Consider the following 10,606-nt stretch of genomic DNA (forward strand, 5'->3'; position numbering starts at 1 on the left):
AAGCACACACAGCAGAGGAACTCGACGGCCAGGGAGCAGACGCGCGCGCAGGGAGGAACGGCTGGGCGCGGTGAGCTCCAGGGAGCAGTGCGCCCAGCAGGGAAGAAGAAAATCGCGCTGGAGCAGAGACCGAGCGCCTGCAGTACGTAGGAAATGGAGAATTGGAGATAGGCGCGCTGGATAGCAGAAGAAGCATCAGAGGAGGCACGACGGCTATGGAGTTTGGGCTAGCGGCTGTTGCAAGGATGAGGAAAACAGCTGCTGCATTCCAGAGAAATTTGCGCAGGAAGAGAGGAGGAGAAAAGAACGACGGCTGCTAGGAGAGAGGTAACGGATGTAGACGACGTGAGTATCCATGGTTTTAATCAAAGAGGTTACCAAGTAATAGAGTGTTCTTGTTCGTTTTAGCGAGTGGCATATTCTCTGCTTTTCCATATCAGCTAATCCCTCGCCTACGCCTACAAAACGTCGAAGCCGCACGTGAGGATCTCCATAATAACAAATTTCTCCTCGTCAGCAGGTGCATTGACGTGGCGCTTTGTTCCCGCAACAACAAAACCTCGCGCACGGACCGCGTGCTTCCCCCTTCTCCTCGCCTCTCTCTCCACCGGTCCACCCGCACCGTTCCCAATTCCCCACCCTCGCCGCCGCCGCCGCCGCCCCCGCAGCCAGCCAGGCAGCCACCAACTTCACGGCATAACGAAGTCATAGCCACCGACAGCGGCCACCGCGAGGACCGGTGCCCCCCTATGTGCCGAACTTCAGCTGCTTCCCTCACCTGCCGCCTGCTCCCCGCGCCGGGCCCTGGCATGGTGGGGTGGAGCTAGGAAGGCGTGAGCTTCGCACCGCGCCGGCGAAGGAAGAGGTGTGGGAGCGCTCGAAAACTAAGGTGGGCGCCTCGCCCGCCGGATGGCCGCTGATGACGCGGCGCGGAGCAGCAGACGGATGGATCTGAACCTCTACCTCGGCCTCCCCCGCGCCCCGCGCGCCCGCCGCCCCGATCTCGGCTTCGACCTCGCGCTCGGCACCCCGATGCTCTCTTCATCGTCTCCCTCGTCCTCGGCTGCCTCCGCGGACGCGCCGCCGCTGGAGACGGATCCGCTCCACCCGCCCTACTCGCCGTCCCGTGCCGACCTGATGCGCCCGCCGACCCCGGCGCACGAGCCCTACAACCCGTTCGCGCCCGAGGCGCACCCGCCCTACGTGCCTCCGCCACCACTGCCGGTTGCAGGGGCTTTACCTGTGCTCGCTGATGAGCTTGAGTTTGGTTTTTCTGACGCGCACCTTGGTCTGGTCGAGCGTTTAGACCGGCCTTCGTCATCGACGGCATCCTCTTCTTTCCGCCCGGATCTTGCCGAGCGCTACCGCCACTTGATGTCCTTGGGCGGGTCACGGTTCTTCCGGCCAAGACGGTTCCGGTCCGACCTTCCACCTCTCAGCTCAGAGCTCCCTAGCCTGGAGAATGATGCTGCAGTGCAACCACCTGAACCGGAAGAGCCTGTCCATGATACCGTGGAGGAGAACAAGGTGGTTGCCCATGGTGCAGTTGTGGGTGTCTCAGAGGATGATGGAACAGAGCATGGTAAGAGTGCCCCAATGTTCGAGTGTAATATCTGTTTTGAAATGGCTGATGAACCAGTGGTTACCTCGTGCGGCCATCTCTTCTGCTGGCCTTGTTTATATCAGTGGTTGCATGTCCACTCCAGCCACAAGGAGTGCCCTGTCTGCAAAGGAGAGGTTACTGAAGGGAACATTACTCCTATCTATGGGAGAGGGAATTCAGGTTCGGAAATGGAGAAAAAGGTTGCAGAGGATGGAAAGGCATCTGGCCCCAAGATTCCACCAAGGCCACATGGGAATCGGCTAGAGAGCTTCAGGCAGCAGTTCCACCATTTGCGACCCATATCTAGAAGGCTTGGTGAGGCACATGGTTTTTTGTCTACGTGGAGGCGCATTCTTGATCGGCATTTAGCGAATAGCATGAGTAGATTTGAAGGGCCTCCTGAACCATCTGTTTCAGAAACTGCTCAGCATGCAAGCAGTCTTGGTCGAATGACTACTAGGTTGAGAGCAAGGAGGTGGCAAAGGGAAGCAGAAAACCCTACATCCATTGATTCATCTGCACCAGATAGCGGGCAGCCTGTAAACAATACGTTCGATCTGCCAAGGCGCTCTTCAAATCCATTTCCCTCAGAAGGGATGGATTTATTGCGACACATTGCCTTCACTGGTCTTGAAGACTCAGAAAGGTTTGCGACTGCTGTCAGTGAACTTAGGCGAATTGCTAGGGCAAGCCCTTATGGGGCATCAACTTCATCCAACCCACCAAATCCTGAGCCATTTGGTGAAACTCAAATTGCCACGGCACTGGCTGCAGATCAAGCTTCTAATTCGAGCACCATGGCCGTGATTCAGGAAGATGCAGCTTTTACTGGAAGTGCTGGAGAACCTAGTAATGCAGGGTCTTCAAGACCCCTGAGAAGAAGAGGAAGTGATGCCTTAGGTTCTTTGGATGTGGATGGTGGGGACCTACATCAGAATAAGAGAAGGCGGCTGAACTAAGCTGAAGACAACTAAAATGAAGCTAGCAGGTTGCACCAATATTCTAATTTGATTGGTGTGCTCTCCTCAGTTTAACCTTTTTACCTCTTTGGTAGGTAATATCTGTTGTATGTGGTATGAAGAAGTTCCTCTCGTACTAGTTTACTAGCTAGAGCTTAGTCGGTTGCCTTAATTCTTTCCTACCTGTTCAATTTATGTGATCGTTATACTGAGGAAACCTGGCGGTGGTCATCATGAATTTTCCTTGATAGTAGATTGTATGTCCAGATCTGTATTTTCCTTCATAGTAAATTGTATGTGCAGATCTGTATTTTTCTTCATAGTAAATTGTATGTGCAAATCTGTACTCGGTGAAATTGGTCTCTGGCTGAGAAATAACAAATGTACTTGGTAAAAATTGTATGTGCTTCTGATTCTACTGATCATTGACCCAACAGCTCGATGTGCTATTGGTCCAATGAATCATACGTTTTTTTGTCGGTCCTAGATGTGGTTAAATATAACAAGCTACCAATTATAAAATGTCAACCATAAAACGATAGAGTTTGATTAATCGGTTTACCTTCCTTATCTAGGTTGAGAACTTGAGATGTCTAGATTGCCTTATATCATCCATCTTGAATCTTTTGAGTAGATCCTTGGTATACGTTTCTTGAGTAGATTCTTATTTGTTGAGCCAAATATAATGTCATCAACACATACTTGACAAATGAAGATATCACCATAAAAATTCCTAGTGAACAGTGTGGTGTCGATCATCTTGATCTTAAAACCCTTCTCCTTGTGGAAATCACAAAGGCACTTGTACTATGCCCATGGAGCTTTCTTGAGTTCATATAGCGCCTTGGATAACATATAGACAAGATTAGGATACCTAGAGTATTCAAACATAAGAGGTTGATCAACATAAACAAGTCTTGCACTTTTAACATCCATTTGAAATATTTTTATGTTATGATTGGATATAGATGCAAGGAGGATACAAATAGCTTTAGGTCTTGCACCTGGTGCAAAGGTCTCTTCAAAATTCCAACCTTCGACCTGATAGAATCTCTTTGCTAGTAGCCTCGTTTTATTTCTCACAATAATACCTTGATAATCTTTCTTATTTTGAAATACCCACTTTATGTCAATTAGTGTCACATCTTAATCGCTCTTGAGGTGTCCATACTTCAGTAAGGGTGAAGTTGTTTAGTTCTTCATTTATGGTATTCACCCAATTCGGATCCTTGAGAGTTTAATCTATGCAAATAGGCTCAATACAAGAAACAAGAGTGGTGCTCAACAAATAAATCAATTTTTTAGACCGAGTCATTAGAGCCATTGGTGGACCCTCTACGATGAAATCTTATAAGTGAGCTTGTAGAAGTAGTGTACTCCTTTCATCTGCTGAGTAGGAGGTTGTGGAGTATTAACATCTTGAGTTTGTGCCACATTTGATCTTTAGAGATACAAGTGTCTTCATTTTGTTGTCTTCCATCTTCGTCATCATCTTATGGCATACTTAATGAAGAGGATATGTCAATCACTTGCAAATCATCTTTATCTTTTTAAACTTGATAGCTCCAATTGGTATGTTTTTCATAGCCTCCATTAATGGTTCATCATCTACATCAAGATTCTTATGTGCTCCTCGGAAGTTGTTAGTTTCATCAAACTCTACATCTTATGTTTCTTATACCAAGTCGATGGCATAGTTGAATACTCTATATGCTTTGGACATTAATGAGTAACCATGTAAAAGTTGACATCATATCTTCTTTGAAACTTTTCATGTTGTTGATGCTTATTGTAGATGTAGTGTGACCAAACACCTAGAAGGAGATATCCATCTTCCCATTGAGCAACTCATAGGAGGTCTTCTCAAGCAATCACTGAGGAAATAAGCAGTTGGAAGCATAGTAAGTGTAACACCCCTGGTGTTACGAGAACTAAAACATTAACATGACATCATATGCATCATCATCATCTTGCTTGATACACCTAGACTGCATCTACTAGGTCTAAAAACTTCGAAACAAAGATAGTGTGTTGTCTTGTTGAGACCTAGAGAAGTTTCAGAGTTAATGAGAGATCAAGTGCAAGTAAACCGCCCCTAAGCTAAAAATGCTTTGGCCATGGGAACTATGTATCAAAGTTGGGCCTTGAGTTAAAGGGCAACCTTACTTTTAAGTGATGGACAAAAGATGAGAGACTTGACTGGAGAAAAGCAATCTCAAATGAAACACTAAAGTAGCCCAAAAGAGGAATTTTAAATCTAGAAAGAATTTGCTAGGAGACCATATACCAAAGTTGTAGAGTGTTTCAAACTAAACAACTTTCATGTGTGAAGATTTTTCAAGTTTTTGAGAGAAATTTGGAGTAATTTGCAGATTTCAGATTTGGTACAGTTTTAGTGCAGCTGAAAATAGTTTGGTTTGCCTGATTTTGGGCCCCTGTATCTTTTGATCTGTGGGCTTTTGGCAAAAGGTTGCTATAGTAAACTTGTACAGTAACTATAGGGGAACAACTTTTATTGAGTGTTGAAGCCCTAAATCTAAATGGAACTGGTAGAAAAAGGAGCCTAAAGATGCAGTGTTCAGTTTAGAAAATCAGACTTAAGATAAAAATTCAATCCTGCTGATGTTTCAGTCTGAAGCAGATTTGGGATACTCCTTAAGGGCTGATCTATGTAGTTCTGGGCTATGAGTGCTGTACCAAAGTGGAAGCCCATACTTTGGTGTGCAAGTTTGATTAAGGGTAATGCCACTAAAACTAGTTGGAACAGACAGTAACAGTAGTTCAAAGATTCAATGTGCTAAATCTGAATTCAGACTTAGTGATAATTCTGGGTTCTGAACTTTTATACCTAAGCCAACTTTGAAGCCCTTTTATTATTCAGTCCATTGGGTTTTAGCTTAGGACCATTATATCAAAATGGTAGAGGGTCTATCAATGTGCAACTTTGTTTAAAGGAGATGGACTTGGTACTCCATAAAAACTGGAGTAAATAATGCTAAAAGATAGGCTGTCAGACTTCTAAGGTTTTCAGTTGGGGAATAGTGTACTAGTCTGAATTTCAGTAAATTGCCTCAACTTCAGAGAGTTCTTGTGGCAAATTCATACGATTTTGGACCAGGCAACCTTCAGGGAATTGGTAGACCATATATAGGAGTACAAGGTTCCTTCTAGGGGCTTGAGTTGATCCCACGTCCCAACGTGAAGGAAAAGCTCTCTAGAAGGGGATTATCAGGTTTTAGGTTCAGACTTAACCCAATAGTTAAGTGCTAAACTGCAGCAGGAGTTAGCCATATTTAAGCATTTGTATTAACAACTCTAGGGTGATTCGAGTGGGAACCGTGTAGCAAGATGGGAGACCCTGTGTTGAGGAACAAATCTCTTTAAGTGGTTTTTATTTGGTGCTATAATAATGTAGTAGAAACAGTTGCCTCTAGAAAGGTGTGTCAGTCTGGGCGGGTTCTAAAAACCGAGTTAGTGTTAACCACCCAACTTTAGAGTCCTGTTGTGTTAGGTCCATGCGGTTGTGACCCGTGGTCTTCATAGTAAAGTTGTAGATCATACATTAGTAAATGATTTTGGTTAAGGAACATTATCTGGTGGCCATATAAAATAACGAAGTAAAAAGGCATAAACATGAGTCGTCAGGTGGATGCTGGAATACAGATTCAGTCTTGACAGATCTAAACTCCAGAAAGGATTTTCTTTTCCTCCCTACTGTATTCCACTGAGTTGTCCAGTTTCGGATGGGGTTGGATATGGCTAGACATGAATTAGAAAGGGGCCTAGGAGTTTCTAATGCTGAGCGGTGCACACTCTGAAGACAGTGGCGTCAAAAGCAGAAAAGGAAAATCTCCCCAAACCAGTGACTCAGCCGTAACCGTGTGCCTCTGTCAAAATCTCAGCATACTCTATAGACTTTCCCTCACTGTAGCTAGTTGTACGTGGATAGGAAAGGGTGAGCCGCGTGCACCATTATCTGAAGTCCAGCCGTATCGCTGGGGCGCCCCATAAAAACAGACATTTCAGGCTGCTTCGTCTACAACTCAGCTAGTGAGCACCTGCGAGCCGCTCGGCCTGAGACCGCTGGATAAAGGTCGTGTCCTGCGAAATTGGTGAGCATGCCGCTGATACCTTCTATTATCATAATCGGTCAAGCGTGATGCTATTAATATATATAATCACCTGTTATGTATTCCGTTGGTAATAATAAAGCTCTGGATGTCTCGGGCAGGGTAGATTAGGCACGATATCAATACGATTTCGGAACTAGGTCTGACCGATCCATTAAGGAATTGGTTCACGAAGCCTACCTTCGCTGGGAAAGTTCATCGACCATTGGTTTTTGCGCGCGGTTCAGGTTTGGACATGGGTTTGTCGCCTGCATGCAGTTTTGGACCGGAGTTATAAATAAACTAAAGGGAAAGGACCTCGGTGCAAATACCCGTGTCACATAAAATAGTAGTAAGAGTTCCTGCATAATTATTGTTGAGTCTAGGATGCTTATGGCATGGTGTTGAGTCTAGAGTATATGTTATCTGCTACTTTGAAGTAAATTTAGCCTGACCACTTTAAGCCGATATTAGGTAACCTAAAACTATGGGTATAATAACTATATATGTTTACTTAAGAGTAATTGGCATTCCACATCTCCCTTGTAAGAGTTTGCATAGCATCGCATTACATGAGCATTCATATACTTCTAATTGACTTGTAGAGCACCTAGAAGAAGTGGTGTCTGAAGAAAGAGTTCACTTCAGTGCCTGCTGATCCAGTGGTGGAGTTTCATCTAACTGCTTACCAGAGTAGAAAGGTTTTAGATCTTCTCCTGCAATAAGGCAAGCCCCGGTGCATTTACCACCTTCCTTGTATTTATAAAATTTTTATCACTTATATGATGCATTAGGTGATAGGAGTTGATTGATTAAACACTTGATGCATTACCATTCCTTGAAAGAATTGATTACCATACCTTGTCACCTGTTTTATAAAAGCTAGAGATGCTTAATCTGCGGATAGATTAAAAAATGTTTTTGATCTATGACTCAATTTTCCAAAAGAAAATTTGCTTGGGATAATGAAGGCATCATCTGCAGTGATAAATTCATTATCCAGGCATGGCCCCTCTGTCAGGCGCCAAATGTTTTGAGAAATAGTATAAGTAAACTTGAGGCCGGGCGGTTGACTTGCACCAGAACGGAGTCTGGCTGTAGTGTCTTCGTCTGTGTCGATTAAGGACCGTACCGATTGTAGGCCTGTTGATCTAGGACCTTTTAGCTGGCCACATACCTCGTCATGGGTAAGCCTGAACCCGGCTATTCCATACGTGAAATGACAACCGCGCACTGGGCGTGGGAGATGGTGGGAGTAGCAGTTATCCTCCTGGCAAGAGGCTGGATGGTAGGGTAATGTGCTCCCGGGTAGCGCGGACCAGTTCATGTAGTGGAGGATCCGTGGGAATGGTTGACATATGCAAGGGTTAAGTGCTACATATGTCGTGTGGTTGGAGATCCCCAGCTGGGTATTAATCGATTCGGATCGCCGTTACTTCTCGGATATGAAGACTGGATCGCTGCCCTTCATCGTAGATAACAAGTGAAACAAAAATTTGGATTTTAAAAGCAACCTAGTGTAGGTCAAGTGAATGGTTTAGATTAGGAAATTGCTAGATTCAGGCTAGAAGATTCAGGTAATAAACTAACTTGTGAAATAAAACTTGGCTTAAGGACCCACTTCTAGTAAGCTTTTGTGCAAAATGAGTCCTTGAACTTTGATGAGCTTTACCTTGATTCCCGAAAGCCAGCATACCCTTGAGAGTCTTTTCTTTAGTCGGGTAAGTCTTGCTGAGTAATTGCGTACTCAGGGTTTTATCCCTTGTTGTTTTTGTAGGAGAAGTTTTATTCCCTTATCTTTGGGTTAGTTACTTCATGTGGACGACTTGAAGCTTAGAATGTTTATGTATATATCTTATGGAAAGGCTTCACCCTTCCAATTATTGTAATAAGTTATGCACTTCGAGTACTATCAGGACTTGTAATAAATACATCTCTTTCTACCATGTAAAACTTGAGTTCTGGAATGTAAAGTGTACTTTGTAAAAGTCTTCCGCTCTATCTCCAATATGTGTGTATCAAATGTGATTACTGTAATATACCTGTTATGTGGGAGATCCTTGGGATGATGAGTTCCAGTTAGCGAACTCGATAGCCTTGTTAAGTTACCCGGTACACGTGCACAGCCATCTGAGGCCAGTAAGGCAAGGATTGGTGCATGTGGGCCTGATAACTTGGGAGGGCTGTCACAGCGTGGTATCGGAGCGATCCCCCATTAGTATGGATATTAAAGTAATCCTTTGGCACACTTCAAAGTGATTTTGAGTCCAAATAATTTTGGAAAACTTAAGAATATATAAGCAAAGCCTGATAGTTGAAGTGCAAATAGTATGTGGTTGAAATTAAGGACTATAAGGTGGCCTAGTTTAAAATACTAACCACTAACCCACAACCTCGGAGAATTTTTTTTGCAGGTACACTAACTAAACACTAGGAAAGTGCGACTAGTGATCAATGACGGAGTGAGTAGGTATGCCACCGCTATAGAACGTGATAGCCACTGAGTTGGCAAGAATTGTGAGGACGAGTAGGCCGAGCATGCATCATGACATACAACTTTAAGTTAAACCCCCTGGGTAATCGTTTAGTGCGAGTTTTGTCCACCTTGTTCATGCTGCCTATCTTCACTTTTCTATCTTGCTCTTTCCTATTCGTGAAGACTAAAAGCTAAGTTGCCTTTTTAATTGGTAGAATGAGGACTCGTTCTGGAAAGGATCATGGTGCTGGTACTTCCCAAAGGAATATCGATGCACCCAATCCATCTCCGACATCAACTTTGGATGATATTATGGCTCAGCTTGTGAATGTGAGCGTTGTTCTTCAGCAAATAGCCCAGCCTACAACACCAACTCAGTATAATCGTCATGATTCTAATGCTGCTATCCTCTATAAAGAGTTTCTTAGCACGCAACCGCCAGTGTTCTCTAGAGCAGAAGATCCGTTGGAGGCAGAAGATTGGCTTCGTACCGTTGAGCAGAAGTTGGGACTCATCTGTTGTGATGATGTTCAGAAAACTCAGTGTGCAGCACAACAACTCCAGGGCCAAGCTGGGGCCTGGTGGGCAGAATACCTTGCGCTGCAGCCAGAGGGACATCAAATTTCTTGGGCTGAGTTCCGTGAGGTATTTCGAGCGCATTATATTCCGAAAGCCCTAATGGAAATCAAATTCAATGAGTTCTTAGATTTGAAGCAAGGCGAAGAAGAGAGTGTAATGGAATATTTTGAAAGGTTCACTCGCCTATCCCAGTACGTCTTGGATTTTGTAAATACCAATGAAAAGAAAAAGTTCTACTTTCTGCGTGGCCTCAACAAGAAACTTCAGTGCTTGATGGCAACCAGTTCGGCTGAAAGATATAATGAAGTGGTCAGTCAGGCTGTTTTGGGTGATAACAAGATTCGGCTTCATCAGGAGTCTAAAAGAAAGAAGTTTGCAGAGGAATCATCTGTTAAAATCAAACAGTGTCGGAGGGTTGTTTATCAACAAGTTTATTGTCCTCGTTTTTCTCCACCCCAGCTGACTAGCTCACCTCAGTTATGTGAAAAACATATTGTCAGTCCTTTCATTCCACCTGAGCCGGATGTCCCAGACATTCGATCTAAATCTATCTTAGACAACACTAACTCATGCGAGAATTGTGCAAAGTCAGGACACTCTACTCAAGACTGTCGTTTCCCTAAATCAGTGGCTAAGCTGCAATCGCTGATCAAGTTATCTCGGTGTAACCGACAAGATACTAGAAAGAGGAGCAGAGTTGTACCTAGGTGGGGACAGGTTAATCTTACTCATGCCCATGCTATTCCGGAGGGTGCTCCAGTTATGATGAGTGTATTTCCTGTTGCCAACCATCCTGCGGTGACTCTATTCGATTCAGGCGCGTCCCATACCTTCATCAACCGAGCTTTTGTTGTCAAACATCAGCTACCATTGGAAATTG

General features: G+C 44.4%; 1 protein-coding gene across 1 annotated transcript; it reads left to right on the plus strand.

Annotated features, from left to right (window-relative positions):
• The first annotated feature begins 608 nt into the window (after positions 1–608).
• Positions 609–2,883, plus strand: LOC100281133 (zinc finger, C3HC4 type family protein). The gene has a single exon (NM_001154052.2). The coding sequence runs from the start codon at positions 910–912 to the stop codon at positions 2,560–2,562; it is 1,653 nt and encodes a 550-aa protein (NP_001147524.2). The 5' UTR covers positions 609–909; the 3' UTR covers positions 2,563–2,883.
• The last annotated feature ends 7,723 nt before the right edge of the window (positions 2,884–10,606 follow it).

Source organism: Zea mays, chromosome 6 (assembly GCF_902167145.1).
Source record: "Zea mays cultivar B73 chromosome 6, Zm-B73-REFERENCE-NAM-5.0, whole genome shotgun sequence".
NCBI classification, from domain to species: domain Eukaryota; kingdom Viridiplantae; phylum Streptophyta; class Magnoliopsida; order Poales; family Poaceae; genus Zea; species Zea mays.